The 25237-nt window shown below is 44.8% G+C and overlaps 1 protein-coding gene and 1 pseudogene across 1 annotated transcript; both read right to left on the bottom strand.

The window, feature by feature from the left end:
- Nucleotides 1–1967: 1967 nt before the first annotated feature.
- On the bottom strand, nucleotides 1968–4168 carry APOA5 (apolipoprotein A5). Its single transcript, XM_065943787.1, has 3 exons — nucleotides 4120–4168; nucleotides 3926–4031; nucleotides 1968–2919 (listed from the first exon to the last, which is right to left on the bottom strand). Exons 1-3 carry the CDS (start codon nucleotides 4166–4168, stop codon nucleotides 1968–1970), a joined length of 1107 nt encoding a protein of 368 aa, XP_065799859.1.
- Nucleotides 4169–10933: 6765 nt separating this feature from the next.
- LOC136175956 (splicing factor 3B subunit 4 pseudogene) lies at nucleotides 10934–12209 on the bottom strand (annotated as a pseudogene).
- Between the last annotated feature and the right edge of the window lie 13028 nt (nucleotides 12210–25237).

Here is a 25237-nt window from a genome sequence, read left to right as displayed (position 1 = left end):
ATGGGTATCCCCGAGGAGGTGCACTCTGACCTGGATTTGCTTGGATCCACCTTTGGGCCACATGCTGCATCAACTCTAGATCACCCTCCCTTAGTCCCTTGATCACTCTCTCCCTATCTGTTCTTCTCACTCCCTGTTTCTGTCCAAGTAAACCCCTGCCCAAATTCCAGCCGCAAATACACAGCCTTTACCTTTACTCCTGCCGGTCATCCCCACCACATTGGACCTCAGCTGATTCACCCCTCATGGTTTCCTAACAGCCGCCACCAGGAACACCTCTTTGGAGGGTTAAACTTTCCCTAGGCACATTTCCCCCAGTTCAGTTGCTAAATCGAGAGTGTCATGGGAGAGGTCCAGTCTGCAGGCTTATGAAGCCAGACTGAGGTGGGATTCATGCTGTGAGTGTGGCAGTGAGAACCCTGTGCCAGGCAGGTTGAGCTGGAAAAATGCTGCCCAGGATGTCCCAAGGGTACAGGACTGGGTGTGCTCACCCTCTCCTCTTCTTTCCACTTCACCCTCCCTCGATTTCCCAGTGAGCTATAAGGAGTTGGGTTGCTCCCAAGTGGTGAATCTGTACGTAGGGAATGGTGGAGGTGGGGGGATATAAGATTTTGAGGGTTGTCAGTTGAGAAGATTGTCAGTCATAAAAAGAGACATTGTCAAAAAAGAGGCCATTCAAAATCTGGAACAGCAGGGACAACAAAGACTGGCCACCTCAGGAGCCTGTATCTAATGCACACTGTCCTGCGATAAGCAGATGGGTGAGCCATGCAGGTGCAAAGGAAGGGTCTCCAGTGTGCTCAGTTGCATCTTACTCTCTGTGACCCCAAGGACTGCAGCCCGCCAGGCTCCTTTGTCCATGGGATTTCCCAGGCAAGAATACCGAAGCGGGTTGCCGTTTCCTTCTCCAGGGGATCTTCCTGACACAGGGATCAAACCTACGTCTCTCAAGTCTTCTCCATTGACAGGCAGGTTCTTTACCACTAGCGTCACCTGGGAAGCCCAAAGGGTCCCTAGCCCAGGCACAAACAGCCTTCAGCCCAGGCAGAGCAGCAGCCCTCCAAAATTGAACTGGGAGGGGGTCAATGAGAAAGAGTAGCGAGGGACTGGAGAGGGTGACGGGGTGCTTTGGTGATAATGGTGAGGCCACTGCTTTCCGACATAGTCCAAATGAGAGTCACACCAGGCAAATAAGCTTCCATCATAATAAGCTTCTATTTCACTTGTGTCAGAAGTCTAGACTTCCATCTGGGAGTCAAGAGGGAGGGGCCAGAGATGGGGAGGGCACACAGTAGGCTTCCCAGAGAGTTTAAGAAGCCCCCACAGTTTGGAGGGCTCAGTGGACTGTTTAGATGTAGTGTTATGTCAGGAAATCCATGCTCAGCTCCCTCCCATCACAACCCACACCATTTGGCCCCACCAGCATCAGCCAACAGAGATACACACACACACACACATACACACACACACACACATTCCCCTCATCATTTTCTCTTTCTCCCTTCTCTTCCTCCAGCAGAAGCTGTCATGACAGCCCTGGGGAGAAAAGAGCTCCTGTCTGTGGACCAGCGGTAGTAGTGGCCACCAGGTGGCCAGAAGTGATCAGAGCCAGATCCTGGGATAAACAGACACAGGCCTCCAGCACCATGGCAACAGGCTTGCAGGTCATGAGCTCCTACATAGAATGTCTCTTTTCTGCCCTCTCTCGCGACCCCAGAATGGAGCAACTCAGGAGGATTCCCAAATGAGCACGGGAAGCTGGATTTGCAAAGCCTGGTGAATGTAATGCATCTGGATGGGGGAATTGCAGGAGACCCCAAAGCCTAGGATGACAGCCCTTTGGGTGGCCTCAGCTATCCTGTGCAGGACCCTCCACCCTCTGCCCGACTGGCCTCTGACACGCACATAGCATCTTGTTAGAGGCTCAGATCGCGGGCTCTCCAGAGTGCGCGTGGACAAGTAGACCCTCAGGGCTCTCCCCGATGGCCCGGACTATGGTCCTGAAGGCTGTAGTTTATGTCTTCCCACAGATCATCGAGGCGGGCCTGCAGCTCGCCCCGGGCCTTGCCTCTGTCGGCTTGGAGGAACTCCGGGGCAAAGGCACTGTGGCCTGGCGGAGGCGGTGCCAGCTGCTGCTGGACCTGCTCGGTCTCTCGGTCAATGGCGTGAGTGAAGGCGGCAATCTGCCGGAAGGTGTCGTGGCGGAAAGCCTGGAGTCGTTGGCGCACCTCCTGGGATAGCACCTGGGGATCCGGTTGAGCCGCTTCCTCCGCATCATCAGCGCGGGAGCCAGCAAAGGCGCTGAGCTCCTCGCGCAGCTGGTCTAGGTTCTGCTGGATGCGCTCGTGCAAGGCCTTGGCCTTGAGCGTGAGCTTGTGCGAGAGCATCTGCACGCAGCGGCTGAGGCGCGCGGGGCTGGCGATGGCGTGCGGCGCCACGCTGCGGTGCAGCTCCTGCACGTGGTGCCCGATGCCGGACACCAGGCGCTCGGCATAGGGGTGAAAGAGCGCCTTGACGCGGCCGGTGTGGTGCGCCACGCGGCTCTGCAGCTCCTGCAGCAGGCCCCGCGCCTCGTCCACACCCCCCAGCAACTGGGCTTTGGTGCCCTCTCCGACCACGCGCAACTGCTCCTGCAGCTCGTGCACGCGCAGGGCCACCTGCTCCATCAGCTCCACCGTGTAGGGCTGCAACTGCCGCCGCAGGCCCTCCAGGTTCCAGCCCACGCGCTCATGCACCTCCGCCATGTAGGGCTCCAGACGCGCCCGCACCTCCTCCAGCTCCTCCTGCAGCTGCTGCCACATCCCCACCGGGTCGCGTGGGAGCCCGAGAGGCTCCCTCCCCTGCCCGTTCAGAGGGCCCAACTTTTCCAGAAACTTGTCCATATCGCTGAGGTCTGGCTCAAGTCTGTCTTTCAGGCTCCTGGGGGAGGGGACAGACAATCGAGCCATCAGTCGGCTAGCCCACTCACCTCTGCTCCGAAGACATCGCTCACTGATCCTCTGGGGAAACCAAGGATGCAGGGCGGTGGTCCCAAGCCAACGGCGCTCCTAAGGCAGGAATTACAAATGTGGCACAGATCAACACTGATCTGGACAACACATGTCCAGATCAACACTGCTCAATTCCTTGTGCACACAGGCACCTGGACTTACATAATCCTTCCGTTCTGGAAGCTGCAACCAGGAGTCCTCTCCCCTGATCCCTGGTCCCACGTTCCAACGGACATGAAGGCAGCAGATACAGAGAAATCAGAGGCGGCTGCCGGCAGAGGGTGCCAAACAGCCCAGGACGGCCAGCATAGCCGGCACAACTAGCACCGCTCTGTCCTCTTCCCAGGTGGCGCTAGTGGTAAAGAACCCGCCTGCCACTGCTGCTGCTGCTAAGTCGCTTCAGTCGTGTCCAACTCTGTGCGATCCCATAGACGGCAGCCCACCAGGCTCCCCCGTCCCTAGGATTCTCCAGGCAAGAATATTGGAGTGGGTTGCCATTTCCTTCTCCAATGCATGAAAGTGAAAAGTGAGAGTGAAGTCGGTCAGTCCTGTCTGACTCTTGGAGACCCCATGGACTGCAGCCTACCAGACTCCTCCATCCGTGGAATTTTCCAGGCAAGAGTACTGGAGTGGGGTGCCATTGCCTTCTCCGGCCTGCCACTGTAGGAGATGTAAAAGACGTGGGTTCGATCCCGGGGTGGGAAAGATCCCCTGGAGGAGGGCACGGCAACCCTCTCCAGTATTCATCCCATGGACAGAAGAGCCTGGTGAGCTATGGTCCATAGGGTCGCAAAGAGTCGGACACAACTGAAGCGACTTAGCAGGCATGCTCTCTTCCCAGGGAGTATGGGGAGGTTGAGGAACGGGGCGGCAGCAGCCATCCCACCCTCTGGTGTCTTCTCCCTTCCCCTGCGCCCCTTGCCCTGGCCACTCACGTGGGCTCTCGTGTCAGCTTCTGCTGCTGCTCCACCTTCCCTTTGTCCCAGCTGCTCTGGCTGAAGTAGTCCCAGAAGCCTTTCCGTGCCTCCGTGGCTGAAAGCACTGTGGAGAGGGAGGGGGTGAACAGGGGCTGGGTTTCCTCCCTCAGTCCACCCACACCTCCACGGAGAAGTCAGTGTTGGGGACTCACCTGAGAGGAGGGCCAGAGCCCAGGTCAGAACTGCAGCCATGCTTGCCATGATGTTCTCTGAGAAGAAAGGTGAGTGCAGGCCTGATGCAATTGAAGAGGCAAAGAAGGGACCCCTCCCAGAGGACTTGCCCCAGGGGGCCCTGCCACAAAATCTGTTAACCCTTCCCTGGGGTGTAGGGAGCACAAGTGTCAGGGCTCAAAAGGACTGACCTAGTTGAACGTGGCTGCAAGGGAAAGGATGTCTTCCTGGAATGGAATGAAATGCTCCTTTTTCATCTCATCAGATCATATGGAGTGTGGAGCTCAAAATGCTTAGTAAAATTTCCCTCCCATCCACTGCCCCCAGACCCCAGGAGCAGCTCCATCCTTCTGGCCCCCGTCCCCCTGCTCACTTATTCCTGCCCCCATTACACTTTTGGGAAAACTGAGGTATTCCCAGGATGAGATTGGGGGTGGAGGGAAGAAGAAATTCTGCCACAGTGCTCCAAGAGGAGGTCCTTAGTTCTTAGTCCCCACCCCCAGCTCTGCTCAATTAGGAAGCCGACCCACATCCCTCTGCTCACCTGCTCACCTGCTCACTTCTGGACACAGAGAGCAGACATTCCGCTTTATAGTCCAGGGCCTGGGCCTCTGGCAACAATCGCTTTGAGTAAATACCACGTGGAGGTTCAAAGAGGGATGACCTCAGCTGCCTCCCCATGCTTACCTCCTGCCCTTTTCTGGCACCTAGGGGGTTAAGAGGAGACGGCAATAACACCCCACTCCAGTACTCTTGCCTGGAAAGTCCCATGGACGGAGGAGCCTGGTAGGCTACAGTCCATGGTGTCTCGAAGAGTCAGACAGGACTGACGGACTTCACTCTCACTTTTCACTTTCATTGGAGAAGTGAAATGGCAACCCACTCCAGTGTTCTTCCCTGGAAAATCCCAGGGACAGAGGAGCCTGGTGGGCTGCCGTCTATGGGGTCGCACAGAGTCGGGCACGACTGAAGCGACTTAGCAACAGCAGCAGGGGGTTGAGAAGTGCCCTAGTATCTGGGTGCTTCCCCAGTAGAAAAATGCTTCCTGGAAAGTTTTACAAGGAGTGGGCCTGAATTCCTCATGCAGTTCCCCCTAAACCCATGACCTCCAGCCTTCCCGCAGACCTGCTGGCTGGCCCATCGACAGAGACAAGCCTGTTTGTTGCTGAGGGCCCTGCTCTCACTCAACTGCCCAGAAGCACTGTGTCCCCAGACAGACAGGGACAGTGTCTAGCTGCCAGCCTGAAACTGAGCAACTCTTGACAACTCTACCCGGGGGCTATGCAGACAGCCTGGGAAGAGCCAGCATCAGTAGGCTTGAAGATCCACCCACCTCCCACTTTATGAAATAATCCTGAAACAAGCTGGGGGAGTTAGATGTAGTGAGAGGCATCTGGGCCAGGGGACACTGGGCCCAAAGAGTGGGAGCAAGAAGAGAATTCTCCCTGTGGGGAAAGGCTGAACCCTACCCACAGGGCCTCTGAGGAAGAGAAGCCAAAAAGCCCAGACTTCCTCTGATGACATGCCCACTGCATGTACTTAAACACATACATTCATAAACCCCTGACTTTTGCTTCTAAATGTATCTTTTTAAAATTTTTATCTGCTTATGGTTGTGCTGGGTCTTTGTTGCTGTGCAGGCTTTTCTCTAGTTGCAGAGAGCAGGGGCTACTCTCTAGTTGTGGTGCATGAGCTTCTCATTGTGGTGGCTTCTCTTGATGGGGTGCACAAGCTTTAGCTGCTCCGTAGTATTTGAGAACTTCTCAGACCAGGGTTTGAACCCGTGTCTACTACATTGGTAGGCAGATTCTTTACCACTGAGCCACCAGGGAAGCCCTGTAAATGTATCTTGAATTGATCTCTTCTCCTCCATTTCCGCCACTGGTTGCATCACTGCCTCACTCACCTCTCACCTGGACCACATTCTTAGCCTCCGGCAGGTCTCCCTGCCACAATCCTACCTATTCAGTCTACTCTGTTGTGGCTGTTTCCAACCCACTTCCAGCCTTTTCTTCTGCCACACAAACCCTTGACATTCCTTGAGCATGCCACCTCTTTCAGGACCCTAAGCCTTTGCACCTGCTGTTCCTTCTGTTTGAAATATCCCTTGGTGAACTCATATTCATTTTTTTTCAAGTCTTAATTTGTATTAGTTAAGGTTAGACTCAGCTGCAAATGACCAAAAAAAGGAGAAAATGAAAAGTTTAAACAAAATTGATTTCTATTTCTCTCTCATGTAAAACATAGACCAATCAAGCCTCCTTCTGTCTTGTTGCATTATCATCTTCAACAAAAGCTCATGTCCAAGTTTCAGCTGCTTCAGCTCCAGCCTTCAAGTCTACATCCCAGCCAGCAGGAAGGACATGTTCCCTCCCTTTAAAGACACATTCCAGAAATTGTTCTTACCATGTTTAATGACATCCAATTAGTCAGAACATAGTCATGTGGCTATACTTAGCTGAAAAGGAGAATGGGAAATGTAGTCTTTATTCTGGATGGCTGTATTTCCAACAGGGAAAGAGTTGTATTACTCAGGAAGAAGAGAAAAATGCTTTCAGGAGGACAAGAGTAGGCTCTGCTGCACAGGTTCAATATCACTCTAAATGCCCTCTTCTGTCCTCACCCATCTCTGGAGACAGACAATTCCATACTAACCGTGGAACATTTTGCATATTCCTGGAGTATAGCACTTACTATCCTGCAGTGCAGTGATTTGTTGACATATATGAGATTTCTCTGAGTACAGGGACTTTGTCTAATTCATCTCCATGTCCTCCTATTATGTTTGGCATAGCACATGATACATAAAATTGAGTGATTGAATTCATTTATTCGATTGACTAAGGAACTAAGGCTTAGGGATATTAAATGAGTGTCCATCATCATCTAGTAAGAGATGCAGCCAGAATTGGAACCCAGGTGTTTATCTCTAATAGCTCGGGACAGCATGGGATGGGGCAGAAAGGGTAAGGAAACCAGGAGCTGGTTATGAAGGGCCTTGTGCAAGTAGTCACTGAAGGTTATGTGACGGAAAGATCACTCTGGAAGGCTGGAAGACAGAAGGGGAGGAATCTGTTTAGAGGCTGTTTGAATAACCTGAGAGATGATGAACTCTCTGAACTCAGGCATGGCAGTGAGGATTGGTAGGAGATAATATATTTGGACGAAATGAAGTAGTGAACTGATAGTACCTACTGACTCGTTGGATGAAAGAGGTGGAGAGGAAGGAATTCAGATGTTTCCCAGGTTCCTGGGCAAGCAGGAAGATATCTGCATAACTTGTGTCCATTCAACCAATGAACAGGAACTGTTAAAATATGCTATATTCATATATATACCAGGGAATATTATTTACCCTTAAAAAGGAATGAATTCTGGTACATGCTACAAAAATGGAAGGATCTTGACAACACTATGCTGAGTGAAGTAAGCCAGACAAAAGGATAAATCTTGTATGATTCTGTTTATACGTGGTACCTAGAACAGTCAAACTCAGAGACAGAAAGTAGATCAGAAGTTATCAGGGACTTGGGGAGGGAGGAATGAACACACATACACCACTCTACTTTAGATTTTATTCCCCATATAGGTCATCAGGGAGTATTGAGTAGAGTTCCTTGTGCTATACAGTAGGTTTTTATTAGTTATCTATTTTACATATGGTAGTATGTATGTGTCAATTACCACAATATTTTTAAAAAATCCTTTCTGGTACTCTAGTGTTTTTTGCTGAAACTATGCTATAAAAGATGGCAAGACACAGAAGAACTATACAAAAAAAGATCTTCATGACCCTGATAACCACAATGGTGTGACAACTCACCTGGACCCAGACATCCTGGAATGTGAAGTCAAGTGGGTCTTAGGAAGTATCACTGTAAACAAAGTTAGTGGATGTGATGGAATTCCAGCTGAGCTGTTTAAAATTCTAAAAGATGATGCTGTAAAAGTGCTGCACTCAATACGCCAGCAAATATGGAAAACTCAGCAGTGGCCACAGGACTGGAAAAGGTCAGTTTTCATTCTAATCCCAAAGAAAGGCAATGCCAAAGAATGTTCAGAGTACCATACAATTGCATTCATCTCACATGCTAGCAAAGTAATGTTGAAAATTCTCCAAGTTAGGCTTCAACAGTACCTGAACCATGACTCCCAGATATTCAAGCTGAATTTAGAAAAGGCAGAGGCACCAGAGATCAGATTACCAACATCCATTGGCTCATATAAAAAGCAAGAGAATTCCAAAAATTCTCTTCATCAAAGAGAATTCACTACACCAAAGCCTTTGACTGTATGGATCACAACAAACTGTGGAAAATTCTTCAACAGATGGGAATACCAGACCACCTTACCTGCCTCCTGAGAAATCTGTATGCCGGTCAAGAAGCAACAGTTAGAATCAGACATGGAACAACGGACTGGTTCCAAATTGGGAAAGGTGTATGTCAAGGCTGTATATTGTCACCCTGCTTATTTCATTTCTATGCAGAGTACATCATACGAAATGTCAAGCTGGATGAAGCACAAGCAGGAATCAAGACTGCCAGGAAAAATATCAATAGTCTCAGATATGCAGACAACACCACTGATACGGCAGTAAGTGAAGAAGAACTAAAGAGTCTCTTGATGAAAGTGAAAGAGGAGAGTGAAAAAGTTAACTTAAGACTCAACATTCAAAAAACGAAGATCATGGTATCTGATCCTATCACTTCATGACAAATAGATGGGGAAACAGTGGAAATAGTGAAAGACTTTATTTTCTTGGGCTCCAAAATCACTACAGATGGTGACTGCAGTAGTGAATTCAAAAGACGCTTGCTCCTTGGAAGAAAAGCTATGGTCAACCTACACAGATATTAAAAAGCTGAGATATTAGTCTGCCGACAAAGGTCCATCTAGTCAAAGCTATGGTTTTTCCAGTAGTCATGTATGGATGTGAGAGTTGGACTGTAAAGAAAGCTGAGCATCAAAGAATTGATGCTTTTAAACTGTGGTGTTGGAGAAGACTCTTGAGAGTCCCTTGGACTTCAAGGAGATCCAACCAGTCCATCCTAAAAGAAATCAACCCTGAATATTCACAGAAAGGACAGATGCTGAAGCTGAAACTCCAATACTTTGGCCACCTGATGCAAAGCACTGACTCATTGGAAAAGACCCTGATGCTGGGAAAGATTGAGGGCAGGAGGAGAAGGAGGCGACAGAGGATGAGATGGTTGGACAGCATCACCGACTCAAGGGACATGAGTCTGAGCCAGCTCTGGGAGTTGGTGATGGACAGGGAAGCCTGGCATGTTAAAGTCTGTGGGGTGACAAAGAGTCAGACACAATGGAGCGACTGAACTGACTGAAGCTATAAAGTATAACTGCACTTGATTGTCTGAATCATCATCACCGCCACCGTTTCCAAGGTCTTTTCTGTGGTGCAGAGGAGACACCTGGAGCCACATTTCCCAGAATCCCCTTCTCTCTGTGGGCCTAGATAAGAGTCACCAGTGTAAGATGCAAGGGTAGAGACCCTTATTCATCATCGGTTGCAGGCAGATACACAGCCAGACTTGGAGTTTAAAGCAGCTTCCAGATGACTTTTTCTTCTTTTGTTCAATTTTTATTTGTTTATTTATTTATTTATAGCTGTGCTGAGTCTTTGCTGCAGCACATGGGCCCTCTGTTGCTGTGTACAGGCTTTCTCTAGCTGCAGCGAGCAGGGGCTGCTCTCTAGTTGCGGTGTTCAGGTTTCTCACAGCAGTGGCTTCTCTTGTTGCAGATTATGAGTTCCAAGGTTCCCAAGCTCAGTATTTGTGATGCACAGGCTTGAGGCATGTGGGATCTTAGTTCCCAGAACAGGGATCAATCCCGTGTTTCCTGCATTGGCAGACGGATTCTTAACCACTGGACCACGAGGGAAGCCCCCTGGGTGACTTTCTTAGGAATCACTCTCATTGGCTTTGCCAATTAAGATAATTAGGTGAGCTTCCCATTTGTAGGGGCTTCCCTGATGGCTCAGTTGGTAAAGAATCCACCTGCAATGCAGGAGACTCCAGTTTGATTCCTGGGTCGGGAATATCTGCTGCTCCAGTATACTTGGGCTTCGTGGCTCAGCTGGCAATGAATCCTCCTGCAATTGCAGGATCCCTGGGTTCGATCTCTAGTTTGGGATGATCCCCTGGAGAAGGGAAAGGCTACCCTTTCCAGTATGCTGGTCTAGAGAATTCCGTGGAGTGTACAGTCCGTGGGATCACAAAGAGTTGGACACAACTGAGCAACTTTCACTTTCCCATTTGTAGCCACTTACAGGTGAGTTTTTGAGAATCAGCCCTTCAAGAACTGAGATGGTAACTCCTTCAGCCCTTCCAACAGTTTTATCAACCTTTAATTTTCTACAATATAGTCTTTCACACTTGAAAAACTGAGTGGCTTCTGTTTTTCTGGCCAAACCTAGAATAATACAGTAGGTAGATGCAAGATACACACACATGCTTCCCTGTTTGATGATATTTTATAGCTTTAGTTTTTAAAATGTTTGGGTTGGTTGGAGGTAATTCTACATGTTAGGTGTACACATATGTGTGTGGAACCATTTTATTTTATTTTATTTTCTCTGTGTATTTGCAAAACACATAGGGCCAACATAGAAAAAATAAATAAATAAAACCTCCTGTGAAAAAAATTACAGTTACAAAAGAAAGGCCTGCAAGGGATTAGTGCCTTAGGCCCTCAGTGCTATAACAACTCTGATTGGTCCAAGGAAGTGAACAGATATTGGGAGGCTATAATAGGAGGAAAGACAATGAGAAATCACAGAAGGAGAAGGCCTCGAAGTGGGCCTCGAAGGGGAACTGGAGGCCAGGGAGTGGGTCTGGGTGGAGGGAACGGCCCCCACCAGTAGCCATAGGGTGGAGGTCATGGAGGGCCAGTGTATCCATCCATGAGGGGGCATCAGTAGAGGAGGTCCATGCATACCACGTGGAGTCATAGGATCTGGGAGTCCCACGGTAGAGCCAAACAGAGGCCCTTGGTGAGGGTGGGGCATGCTCATGGGAAGATGTCCAGAGTGAGGCATTCCAGGTGGTGGTTGGGGTGGTGGCTGCCGCCCAGAGCCAGGGGGCCCAGCATGGGGCTGTCCCAAGCCATGAGGGCTATGGTGGGCCAGCTGCATCTGAGACATCTCTAGATGAAGCATCCCACCCAGTGGGAATGGGTGAGGATGTAAGTGTCTGTGTCCAGGTTGTCCAGCCCCTGGGATTCCCGCTGATGGGAGGCCATGTCCTCCAGCTCCAGGAAGGCATAGGTGGTGGGGGCATAGCTGGGGGTATCCTAGGTGGAAGGCTCCAGGAGATGGTACTGGGGGTGGCACGCATGGAGGAGGAAGGCACGCGTGGAGGAGGAAGCCCAGACCCCAAAGATGATACCACAGGCTTGGGCGCAGATGGTGGAGGGGGTGCATTGGCAAAGAGCTGATGAGGGTGGTCAGCCTGGGAGAGTGGTTCTGTGCTGCTACAAGTTGTTCAGCTTCTGAGCCGTGGCACTCACCCTTGGAGTCCTTCTTGTGTCCTTCAACAGTGATGGGGAGGTTATAGAGGTACTGCCCATTCATGGCTCAATCGCTGAATTCCAAAGCATCAAATGAAACTAAACTAATAAAGGCATAACCTTTGGAGTTGCGTATGTCAGGGTCCCACATAATCTTGGGAGTTGGCAAAGTAAACCCACAGGCACTTAAAGTATCATAAAGCAACTTCTCATGGATCTTTGGGTCCAGGTTCCCAATGAAAATGTTGGCCCCCACATCCAAGTTCTTGTTGTGAGCTGATGCCTTGTTCACCTGTATTGGCTTCCCATAGAGTTTGATCATGTTCATCTTTATGGCAGAGTCAGCATCTTCCTCACTTAAGAATTCCACAAAACCATAGCCTTAGTGCTGACCAGTGACTCTATCCCTTGGCATGTGGATGTTGACTACTGGCCTTGCCTGGAGAAATAGTTCCCACAGCAGTGGTTTACTAACCTCCTCATCAAGGCCCCCCATGTGTCATCCTGGTTCCACTTGGACAGAGATCGGCCTAGAGGCCATGATGGAAAAGCTCCCGCTGTCTCCCATGTCAATATTTTTAAGTTTTTTAAAATATATAAACCACTTTTAAAGTCTTTATTAAATTTGATACAATGTTGCTTCTGTTTTATATTTTGATTTTCTTGCCTGCAAGGCATGTGGGATTTTAGCTCCCTGACCAGGGATTGAACCAACATCCCCTGCATTGAAACATAAAATCTTAACCAGTGGACCACCACTGGAAGTCCCTAGGAACCATTTTAAATAATTGTGTACAGAGTGACACTTCACCCTAAATGCTTCAACATACATCGCCTAAGAATAAGGACACGGGACATAAACAGAATACCACTGTCACACCGATGAAGATTAACATAATTCTTCAATATCATCTCATGTACACCATATATTCAAGTTTTCCCAGTTCTCTCAAAATGGCTTTTATAGCTGTTTTCTCTCTCTCTGTCCTTTTTTTTAAAATTTGGGATCCAACACACTTCCTCAGGTTATGTTTCTGTCATCTCTTTACATTAAGAACAGTATTCACCAGCCCAGACACTGCCTTCTTCTGAAGAGTCCAGAGAAGATGGTATGAATTTAACTAATTTCCTCATCACTAGATTCAGGTTGAACATTTTTGTTCAGGTCTTTGGATTCAAAACCCAATATCCTAAAAGCTCTTACTTATAGAAGAAAATGGCTAATACATGTGAATGGAATGATGTAATTTTTCTAAATTGCTATTTTGCAACCTTCAGGGAATATTTGATTCAGGCAAGCTTCATCAATAAATACTAAAACCATTAAATGAAACATTATTGAGAAAAGGAATGCATACATGCCTTCCCCACAGATTACGTATCAATCACTAAACTTTACTTTTGTAGTGGAGAAATCTGGTAGGTCATTTTAAACAAGTGATCAAATTTAACATCATCAAATAGTGGGACAACAAGGAGAGTCAGACAACACTGTGAAGTGTCTTGAACCAGATTATTTCCACAAAACTTGTTTAAGCTTCCTTGTCTTCACTGCTTCCCTGTTGCATAGTGTGTGTGCGCTTAGCCACTCAGTTGTGTCCGACTCTTTGTGACCCCATGAACTGCACCCTGCCAGGCTCCTCTGTCCATGGAATTCTCCAGGCAAGATACCGGAGTGGGTTGCCATTCCCTTCTCCAGGGGACCCTCCCAACCCAGGGACTGAACCCAGGCCTCCTGCATTGCAGGCAGATTCTTTACTGTCTGAGTCACCTGGACTAGCTGGGTTTCACAGACAGCTGCATTTTTGGAAGAGAGTTAGCCATCTGTTTTGTTTTGGTTTTTTTCCAATCCAATAATTGACAACATAACCTGGATGTAGAGTAAAAAAAATGTTTAAGTATATTTATAAAGATGAAAATGTACCTTGTTCTTGGACTTCCTTGGTGGTACAGTGGATAAGAATCCACCTTGCAATTCAGGGGATACGGGTTTGATCCCTGGTCCGGAGAGATCCCACACGCCGTGGGGCAACTAAGTCCATATGCCACAACTACTGAGCCTGTGCTCTGGAGCCCTTGAATCGCAACAACTGGAGCCTGCATACCCTGGAGCCCATGCTTCATAGCAAGAGAAGCCACCACAATGAGAAGCCCACACACCACCACGAGAGAGTAGTCCCTACTCTCTGCACCTAGAGCAAGCCTGTGTGCATCAGCCAAGACCCAGAGCAGCCAGAAATAAATAAATATTAAGAGACATGAAGAACAGAGTTTGAAGGCCCAATATATTCCTACCAGGATTTCTGCAGAGAAAACAGAGACACTTCAAAACAGGTAATATTCAAAAGATGATGACTGAGAAATTTTGAAAATTGAAGAAAGATGTGACCTGAATCATCATATATAAGAAGCACCCTGAGTCTTGAGTAGGATTAAAATTAAATTAAAACAAATACAAATCAAGACACGTTATAGCGAATCTGCAGAATACCAAAGTATCTTAAAATCAGCCAAACAGAAAAGACTAATTATCTACAAATGAAAATTATTAAACTTTCAGCTGGCTTATCAGCAATATATCTTCAAAGGACTGAGGTAAATGAATGGCCAACCAAGAATCATACTCAAGTAAACTGTTATTTGAGAGTAACAGGTTAATTTCAGAGAAGGACTTTTATCACTTACAGATCTTCATTCAAAGAACTACTAGGGGACTTCCCTGGTGGTTCAGTGTAAAGAATCCTCCTGCCAGTTCAGCAGACATGGGTTTGGTCCCTGATCTGGCAAGATCCCACCTGCCGCAGAGCAACTGAGCCCGCATGCCACAACTACTGAGCTTGTGCTCTAGAGCCCAAGAGCTACTACAACTTCTGAGCCCACGTGCTGCAACTCCTGAAGCCCACTTGCCCTAAAGTCTGTGCTGCAAAGGAAGAGAAGCCACCACAATGAGAAACCAGTGCACCACAACTAAAGAAAAGCCCAAGCAACAGTGAAGACCCAGTATAGCCATAAATAAATAAAGATGTTTTTAAAAGGAACTACTCAGGATCTGAAATGAAACAGACCCAGAGAGGAGTGGGATACAAGTAACATGGAAGCAATAAACAATGAAATTAGTAACTGTTTAGGAAAATTTAAAAAGCGTTAGTGATTTTACATGTATTTATGTAAATATGTATATATATATTTAAATATACATATATTCAACCAACTTGAGATGAGTCTTTTATAACTAAAAATTGGCAAAATATTGGAAATTTCATATAGTTCAACCTAATATAAAACATTTTTATGGGACTTCCCTGGTGGTTCAGCGGCTAACATTCTATGTTCTCAATGCAGGAGACCCAGGTTCGAGTCCTGGGCAGGGAACTAGATCCCACACGCTGCAACTAAGACCTAGTGCAGCCAAATAAGTAAGTAAATATATTAAAAAAATTTTTAACATTTTTATGAGTAGTTTTGTCTCTCTTATTCACTGTTGTACTTCCAGTGCTCAGAACACCATTTGCCACATGGCAGGGAGCCTCAATAAATATTATTGATGAAGGGACTGCTTCACAGGAGGTGTTGGAAACAACGAAGAAAATATTAGACCAAAGTAGTGTGGAAAGTGGGAAAGGAGAGGTCAAAGTGAAAGCTTTCTGCAGTCTTTGCATTATTCAGAAAAAAGATAAGAATATTGATTATCTTTAGACTTTGTTAAGTCAAACAGAAAGATTAAAATTTCAAGGACAACCCATTAAAGAATACAAAGAAAAGATAACCTTCAAACTAGCATATGGGAAAAAGAGGCTAAAGAACATCAGATTGACTTCCAGTAAAGGCTGATGGATTGATTACATGCATTAGTGTCTGCTCTTTTCTCAAATCCCAATAAAATGTCACAGAAGTGCACTTTAAAAAAAAAATGCATAAACCCACAAAAAGAATAAGAGATAAAAGGAATTTTGGAAGCTGGAAGACCTGTAGATAGTCAGATGGTAATAAATGAGCACACCTGAGAAGATGAATTTTGAAGCAGCAGTGGAGAAGGTTCAGGAAACCCCCAGATCTGTATCACTAAACTCCTGAAAGCTCAGTCATTAGCAGCCACATATTCTTTTCAGTTGGGTTACTGTCCTTCCCCCCAAAGCAGCAGGAAGCCAGAGGTTTATTCTCTGAAAAGAGTGAAAGATCAGGTCTCTGGGTTGGGGAAAATGAGATATTGTTGTGGCCAGGATTTCTATACCTAAAAACAGAGGATTTAAGTAAAACTTTATATATTGAGTTATAAGACTCCTCTCTTCACACACTGTATCCTTCCTTTTGGCCAATGTTGGCCTGTTTGGCTAAAGCTAAACAGAAAGGGGACTGGAACATTCTCCCTGTGTAATTAGTTTAAGCCAAGAAAATATTAATAGGCCTAAAGACACACCTTGGAGGGGTTTTGTGGTCAAGAGGAAACACTATAAAGTGACCCATGGACTCAAGGCTTCACATCAGCTTCACTTTTTCTTTTAATTTACCATGAAATTTTTCTAACATATAGAAAAATTGAAAGAACAGTACAATGATCACCCTAATACTCTCCATCTAAGCCCAGTAATTGTTAACATTTTGTCATGTTGACTTCCTCTCTCTACATATATATTTTATATGTATGCTTAACCCTTTGGAAGTTGCAAGTAGCATGTGCTTTTCCTCTAAACAACTTCAGCTTGCATATTCTAAAAATTAAGGACACTCTTCTCCAAAGCCATGATACGGTTATCATACCTAGAAAAATTAGTAATAATTCCATAATATCATTGGATATACAATCTATGCTCAAATTTTCCCATTTTTCATTTAATAAGCTTTTTATTATTGCTTTGTTATTTTCTCAATCAAGATCCAATCAAGGTAGGGGGAGGGATAAATTAGGGTTTGGGGGATTAACATACACATACCTACTATATATAAAATAGATATCAACAAGGACCTACCGTCAACAGGGAATTCTACTCAATATTCTGTAATAATGTACACGGGGAAAAAAATCTGAAAAAGCACAGATAAATGTATATATATAACTGAACCAGTTTGCTGTATGCCTGAAACCAACACAATACAGTAAATCAACTCTACTCTAATGTAAAATAAAAGTTAAATTAAAAAAGAAGATTCAGGCAAGCTTCATGCATTGCTGCTGGTTGTCACTACTCTTTAGTCTTCACTAAATTATTCCCACATTTTTAAAAATGACTTTGACTGTTTGAAAAGACCAAGTCAGTTGTCTTGTAGAATGTCCCATCTTCTTAAACTGCCTGATGGTTTCTTTGTATTGTCATTAACGTTTCTCTATCGTCTGTATTTCCCATCAGTTGGAATTCAGCTAAAGACTCAGCTATGTTCAGGCTATGTTTAACGTATTTCTGACAAGAAGGTGCTAAAGAGAAAGCAGGAACTTCACATTATGTCACATCAGAAGACATGCAGTGTCCAGGTGTCCCACTGCTAGGGATCCTAAGTTTCATCACTTGTCAGGATGGTGACGAGGAGGTCTCTTAGTTGTGAAGACATGCTGTTTCCCTTTGTAACTAACATATGATCCCTTGGCACTCTATTGTTCCTCGGCAACCTGATGAATTAGCACACATTCAAGATCTTTCTTTGAAATGATTATTTCATTGGAGGAGCTGCAAAATGGTGACTTTCTATCATTTCTGCTACATGAGTTAACTGACATTCTATAAAGAAAAGCTCTCCCTTATTAATGGGGGTGAACTACAGGTCTTCCTGAACATCAGGGTAAATGCTTAACTGTTTCCTTTGATCAATTTATAGAAGAAAGTGAAAGTCACTCAGTCGTGTCCGACTCTTTTTGACCCCATGGACTATACAGTCCATGGTCTTCTCCAGGTCAGAATACTGGAATGGGTAGCTTTTCCCTTCTTCAGGGGATCTTCCCAACCCAGGGATTGAACCCAGGCCTCCCACAGTGCAGGCAGATTCTTTACCAGCTGAGCCACAAGGGAAGCCCAAAGGAAATGTTTAAATATTCTCCTCAATGGTGGTAAATTAAATTTTATCTTTTTCTATTGGTTGTCACTTTGGACTCAGGGAATTACTTTCTTTTTCAATTTTTGTGACAGTTCACACTCATTACAATACAGTATAGCCACATTTGATACTCAATCTCTTCTTAGAAATTTGGCTAGTATGAGCCCTTTCAAGCTACTCCTGTGTTCTTTTAACACATCCCATTTATAAGTCAGGGTTCTTTAGAGAAACAGGACCAATATCTAAAGAGATTCGTTATCAGGAATGCTAAGAAGTCCCACAATCTGCTATCTGTAAGCTGGAGTTCCAGGAAAGCTGGTCTAAGCTCAAAGGCCCAAAAACCAAGGGAGCCAAGGGTGTAAACCCTGGGATGAACTCAAAATTCCAAGAAAAGGAGGTAGGATTGGGGTGCTGATCATGTTAATCCCCAGTCAGAGTCCAAAAGTCAGGAGCTCCAACGTACAAGGGCTGGAGAAGGAGAATGTTCCAGCTCAAGTAGAGAGATGGAATTTGCCCTTCCTCTGCTTTTTTGTTTTATTCATACCCTTCAACGATTGGATGATGGAGTCTTCCCTGGTGGTCCAGTGGCTAAGACTCTGTGCTCCTAATGGGGAAGACCTGGTTTGATTCCCAGTCAGGGAAATAGATCCCACATGCTGCAACGAAGATCAAAGATCCTGAGTGCTACAACTAAGACTCAGTGCAGTCATATAAATGCATAAGTAATTTTTTAAAAAAAAGACTGGATGATGCCTACCCACATTGGGGAGGGAAATCTTTATTTACTCCACCAGGTCAAATGCTAGTCTCTTTCCGAGACAGCCCTACAGACACACCCAGAAATAATGTTTACCAGCTATCTGAGCATTCTTTAGCCAGTCAGGTTGACACTTTGAGTTCTTCCTTGATTTCTGATGCAACTAGATTTCCCGAACTCACCTTGTCCTTAGTTTGCCCCAGATCTGGAACAGCCATTTCTGCAAGGGGACTTGGTTTGTTTTAGTGAAAAATGGTATTTATGAAGCAGGTTCCCGTGCTTAGCATAGCGTGCTCATTGCCTTTGGGTTGACTTTGCTTGTAGGCTCTTGCAGTTAATAAAAGTTATGAGATATATGAAAAAATTGATGACTTCTTATAGATATTTCTAATTCAAATTTTTAACTGCAGGATCTTTCTTTTAAAAGATTGTCTTATTCCTTTTCTCTTATGCATTAAATTGCTTTAAACTACAATACATGTAAAATAGTTTCTTTTAGTTTATCATTTGTCTTTTAACTTCGCTTATTGGTAGAAATTTGATCTTTTGTCCTGCAAAATATTTTTTATTTTTGTATAGTCAAATTAATCTTTTCATTCACTGCTTTTGGATTTAAAGTCATAATTAGTGTGACACTACTCAAGTTCTAAAGTGAATCACCTATATTTTTTCTTTAGTACTTGTATGGCTTCATCTTTTCATTTAGATCCCTCATGCGTTTGAAGTTTATTCATCTCGCTTATCTTTCATGCTTTTGGAGTGTATGGTATGAGGAATGAATCCAACTTTATCTTTTCCCAAATAGCTATTTAGTTGTTTCAATACTGTCTCCCCATTAATCAAGATCTAATGCTTCTCACATACTAAATTTCCATTTGTTCTTGGACCTACTTCTGGACTCATCGTTCTGTTCTATTTGTTTGCCTCTTCATATGCCAATACCAGACTATTTTACTTTAGAGCTCTGTAGTATGTCCTATGAGCTCTGTAAGAGTTTCCCACTTACAAGCAGGCCATCAAGAATCATAGTACACCTAAAGAGATACTCTCATATGAGAAATATGGGCCAAAATAAAAAGTAGAAAACAGCAATGTACAGAAAGAGAGTCTTTACAGGGAGAAGAAAAGGAAAAAGGAAAAATGCAGAGAGATGTAAGAGAGATATTTTAACCATAAAACGGGAATAGAGTTTTTCTTTAAATGACAACATGAATGGTCAGGGGAAAAATAGCTCTTGGAAATTTAAAAAATTATAGAAATAAATCAAAATAAACAAGTCAAAACACAATAGGAGGATTACAACATAAAGAAAGTTGGTAAAGATGAAAATTTAGAGTGTGAGAGAACCAATCCTGGAGCTCTAACCCTCAGACAATAAGAGTTCCAGTAAGAGACGGGATAAGGGAAACTGTCAAAGAAGTTACTCAGGAAGTTTTCTCTGAACCAAAGGAAATGAGTTGCTAGATTGAAAGTGCCCGTTGAGTACTCCCGTGCCTAGTGCAGTAGTCGCAAACAGACCCACCCCAGAGCATGACCACAAAGAGAAAAAGATGTTATGGACGCAAGTTCCTGTGTCTGACACACAGTTGAGGCCCAAAAAATGGAAATGTTGGAGTTTGGAGCAGAGGAAGATTTATCACAAGAGCCAAGCTAAGAGAATGTGTGACTCATGCTCAGAAACCTCAAAATCCCCAATGCTTTTGAGGGGCAAGCTTTTAAAAGCAAAATAAGGATTAGGGGCTGCGGGGTGTGTGATTTTCTTCTGATTGGTTGGTGGTAGGGTAACAAGGGCAGTGTTCCAGGAATCTTGTGCTCAGTCTGAAGTTATCATCCTCCACCTGGGAGCGGACTGTGGCTCAGATCATGAACTCCTTATTGCCAAATTCAGACTTAAATTGAAGAAAGTAGGGAAAACCACTAGACCATTCAGGTATGACCTAAGTCAAATCCCTTATGATTATACAGTGGAAGTGACAAACAGATTCAAGGCATTAGATCTGATAGACAGAGTGCCTGAAGAACTATGGATGGAGGTTCATGACATTGTACAGGAGGCAGTGTTCAAGACCATCCCCAAGAAAAAGAAATGCAAAAAGGCAAAATGGTTGTCTGAGGAGGCCTTACAAATAGCTGAGAAGAGAAGCTAAAGGCAAAGGAGAAAAGGAAAGATATACCCATTTGAATGCAGAGTTCCAGAGAATAGCAAGGAGAGATAAGAAAGTCTTCCTCAGTGATCAATGCAAAGAAATAGAGGGAAACAATAGAATGGGAAAGACTAGAGATTGCTTCAAGAAAATTAGAGATACCAAGAGAACACTTCATGCACAGATGGGCACAGTAAAGGACAGAAACAGTATGGACCTAACAGAAGCAGAAGATATTAAAAATAGGTGGCAAGAATACACAGAAGAACTATCCAAAAAAGATCTTCATGACCCAGACAATCAAGATGGTGTGATCACTCACCTAGAGCCAGACATCCTGGAATGTGAAGTCAAGTGGGCTTTAGGAATCATCACTACGAACAAAGCTAGTGGGGGTGATGGAATTCCAGTTGAGCTCTTTCAAATCCTGAAAGATAATGCTGTAAAAGTGCTGCACTCAATATGCCAGCAAATTTGGAAAACTCAGCAGTGGCCACAGGACTGGAAAAGGTCAATTTTCATTCAAATCCCAAAGAAAGGCCATGCCAAAGGATGTTCAAACTACCACACAATTGTACTCATCTCACACGCTAGCAAAGTAATGCTCAAAATTCTCCAAGCCAGGCTTCAACAGTATGTGAACTTCCAGATGTTCAAGCTGAATTTAGAAAAGGCAGAGGAACCAGAGATCAAATTGCCAATATCTGTTGGATTTTCAAAAAAGCAAGAGAGTTCCAGAAAAACATCTGCTTCTGCTTTATTGACTATGCCAAAGACTTTGACTGTGTGGATCACAATAAACTGTGGAAAATTCTTCAAGAGACAGGAATACCAGACCGCCTTACCTGCCTCCTGAGAAATCTGTATGCAGGTCAGGAAGCAACAGTTAGAATTGAACATGGAACAACAGACTGGTTCCAAATAGCAAAAGGAATACGACAAGGCTATATATTGTCACCCTGCTTATTTAACTTATATGCAGAGTACATCATGAGAAACGCTGGACTGGATGAAGCACAAGCTGGAATCAAGATTGCCAAGAGAAATATCAATAACCTCAGATATGCAGATGACACCACCCTTATGACAGAAAATGAAGAAAAGGTAATGAGCCTCTTGATGAAAGTGAAAGAGGAAAGTGAAAAAGTTGGCTTAAAACTCAACATTCAGAAAACTAAGATCATGGCATCTGGTCCCATCACTTCATGACAAATAGATGGGGAAACAATGGAAACAGTGAGAGACTTTATTTTCTCGGGCTCCAAAATCACTATAGATGGTGACTGCAGCCATGAAATTAAAAGACACTTGCTTCTTAGAAGAAAAGCTATGACCAGCATAGTAAAGTATATTAAAAAGCTGAGACATTACTTTGCCAACAAAGATCCGCCTAGTCAAAGCTATGGTTTGTCCAGTAGTAATGGATGAATGTGAGAGTTGGAGTATAAAGAAAGCTGAGCACCAAAGAATTGATGCTTTTAAACTGTGGTGTTGGAGAAGACTCTTGGGAGTCCCTTGGACTGCAAAGAGATTAAATAAGTCCACCCTAAAGGAAATCAGTCCTGAATATTCATTGGAAGGACTGATGCTGAAGCTGAATCTCCAATATTTTGGCCACCTGATGCGAAGAACTGACTCACTAGAAAAGACTCTGATGCTGGGAAAGATTGAAGGCAGGAGGAGAAGGGGATGACGGAGGATGAGATGGCTGGATGGCATCACCAACTCAATGGACATGAGTTTGAATAAGCTCCGGGAGTTGGTGATGGACAGGGAAGACTGGTGTGCTGCAGTCTGTGGGATCGCAAAGAGTCAGACATTACTGAGCAACTGAACTAAACTGAACTTGGAACTCAGGAAAGGTCTAGAAAGTCAAAACTTTTTTCCTACAAACAAGAAACAGGAGACAAAGAAAGGATTTGAACCCAGGAGGGCCCCACAGAGTCCTGCTCGGTTTCAGAAAAGCAAGGATAGAAAGTATGTGTGTGTACAAGATATGTATATGTGAAAAAGAACCCAATTTTCATTAACAATTAATAGATAATCATAAACCTGGAGCTAAAATAAACCTAAAACTGAAAAGTCAAGAGTAATAACACAAGATTTTCTAAGAGCCAAAATTTGTTTTTGCAGAGTAGAAAATGGAGATAGGCTTGAGAGGCTTCTGTCGTTTCATACTAACTTGCAGACTTGTTGGACATTTAAAACTCTGGTGAAGTAAAAACAACATTTTAAAGTTCATAAAAAAATTTTTTTAAAGAAATACAATACAACCAGTAGAAGTACAAGCAGAAAGATAAAAGAAGCAAAGGAGTATCGTGGTAAATAAAAAATATAAAATAATATGATAGAAAGCAGTCAATAATCACAATAAAAGGAAACAGATTAAACCAACCCATGAAATATCAAGTCTAGAACTAGACTGACTAGGTTAAAATGCTGACATAGATTAGTTCTGGGACCCTGGGCAAGTTATTTAACTTCTCTGTGCATCAGTTTCCTTATAAATGAAATGGAGACAACTATAGTATATAGTATAATTGATACGTTCTGTGGGAAACAAGTGCTTTAATATATTAAAAAATAAAGGCACATATAGCAATCCTTGGCACGTGGTAGGTGCTATGTGAGAATTTATTATGGTAATTATTATTATTTTCACATCAGATTTTACAAAAATTCCAGTCATTTGCTATTTAAATAGGCAAACTTATATCACAGAAGGGCTTCCCTTGTAGCTCAGTAGGTAAAGAATCTGCCTGCAGTGCAGGAGACCCGGGTTCAATCCCCGGGTCAGGAAGATCTTCTGGAGAGGAAATGGCAACCCACTCCAGTATCCTTGTCTGGAAAATCTCATGGACACAGGAGCCTGGTGGGCTGCAGTCCCTGAGGTTGCAAAAAGTTGGGCATGACTGAGCAACTGACACTTACTGTATCAGAGAAAGTAACCTTTAGCAAACGGTAGGGGGAGGGTGGAAGACTTTAAAAAGACATAACAGACAAAAATTAATCAAAAGAAAGCAGGTATAACAATATAATATCAAAACACATAAGCTTTGGGGCTATGAGGATTAGTTGAAAGAAAAAATCACCAGGAAAACATGTAATCTAACAGTATAGCCTCAAAAGACAGAAACAAAAAACTGCCAAGTGTCATGGGGAGCTTGACAAATTTGATAGGTGATTTTAGTTCCATTTTCTCAAAACTGATAGACTCACAGTAAAAAGATGTGAATAGTAGTCAAAAAACTTAAAGTTTAGGGACTTTCCCAGCCGTCTAGGGTTAAGACTCTGCCTTCCAGTGCAGAGGGCTCAGGTTCGATCCTTGGTCAGGGACCTAAGATCCCACATACTGTAGGGTGTGGCCAAAAATTAAAAACAAAAGCAACAATATATAAAGAACCCTGCACACCCCAGGAAACAGAGAATCTTTATGATCACAAGTACACACCTCAAGGGCAATCCAAGCATTATTTGTAATAGCAATAAAGAAAAAATAAAAAAACATGTACAAGATCTTGGTGAAGACAGCCATTGAACTGAGACCAACATGATTGGGAGCTGGAAGGGCGGGATCACTTCCTGTGTTCCAGACACTCCACTAGTTCCTGGAGGCGAACTCGGCACCACCTGACACTTGCCTGGCTAACGCTGTGAGCCCCGGGATGTTCCAAGTGCCACATAGCAAAGGACAGGTTCTCCGGGTGACGAAGGGAGGAGGTGCGACGCCCAGCATGAGAGCAGGCATGGAGGCTGGAAGCTATGCAGTCCATAGCTTGTTGGGAAAACAGCAAAGTGCTCAGTATGGCTAGAGCATGGTGTTAAGAAGCAACCCTTGAGGGTAGCCTGGGCATTTCTGCACGTCTCAGTGCCCCTCAGAGTCTGGCCCAGTAGGATTTGAAAAGACTTGATAACAATAATCCCTCTATTGAGAACTTCCCATGGGCCTGGTATTTACCTTTACTGCCTGTAATGCTCAAGTCAATACTCTGAAATAGGTGCTGTTATCCTCATTTTACTTACAGAAAAACTGAGGCTCCGAGAGATTTAGGAACTTGCTCGGGGTCTCGCCCTGGGCCCATCCTCAGTCTGTCTGACTCTGAAGTCCGTGCCAAATATATCATCTCACGTTCAGGGATAAGACACAACCCTGCTCGTGGGACCAGAACCACACAGAGCCTCTACATACCTTTCTGGGGGGCCCAGGCACCTGTGAGCTTAGTAGATAGTCAACTAGGTGTCAGGGATGTATGATTCAGTAGAAAGAGGGCTGTTGACATGCAGGGAAGCCAGGCTCCACGTGTAAGCTGATGTGGGCACAGGAGCGGTAGCTCAGGGCCAGCCAGGAGAGGGACAGCCAAGCCTAGGGACAGCTGTCAAGTCATCACAGGGGGTGGAGTCCCCCCTCCCTCCTTGTTCCATCCCACACTTAAATATGCCACCTTCAGTGCCCCCTTCTCTCCTGTCTCCTACAGAGGTAGAAGCAGCTCTAGTTATGGCCAGAACATCAGGCTCTTGGGTCTTTGGTCTTGTCACCATGGTCTCCACAGGCCATGATCCATCATGCCTGAGAAATGCCCCAGTAGATGTTTGTGTCAGGAAAGCCTGCTGGTGATGCAACAGATAGGTGGGAGCCAGTGACGA

The sequence above is a fragment of the Muntiacus reevesi genome, chromosome 9, assembly GCF_963930625.1.
Source record: "Muntiacus reevesi chromosome 9, mMunRee1.1, whole genome shotgun sequence".
Classification (NCBI taxonomy): domain Eukaryota; kingdom Metazoa; phylum Chordata; class Mammalia; order Artiodactyla; family Cervidae; genus Muntiacus; species Muntiacus reevesi.
The sequence above is the reverse complement of the archived record's forward strand: the minus strand, read 5'-3'. Positions and strand labels throughout refer to the sequence as shown.

Bases quoted from the DNA above. Each gene is read 5' to 3' on its own strand.
- APOA5 (XM_065943787.1), bottom strand. From the start codon at position 4,168: ATGGCAAGCATGGCTGCAGTTCTGACCTGGGCTCTGGCCCTCCTCTCA. The intron at 4,032-4,119 runs GTGAGTCCCCAA...CCCTCTCCACAG, and splicing joins GGCTCTGGCCCTCCTCTCAG to TGCTTTCAGCCACGGAGGCA. The intron at 2,920-3,925 runs GTGAGTGGCCAG...CCCCTCCCCCAG, and splicing joins AAGCTGACACGAGAGCCCAC to GAGCCTGAAAGACAGACTTG.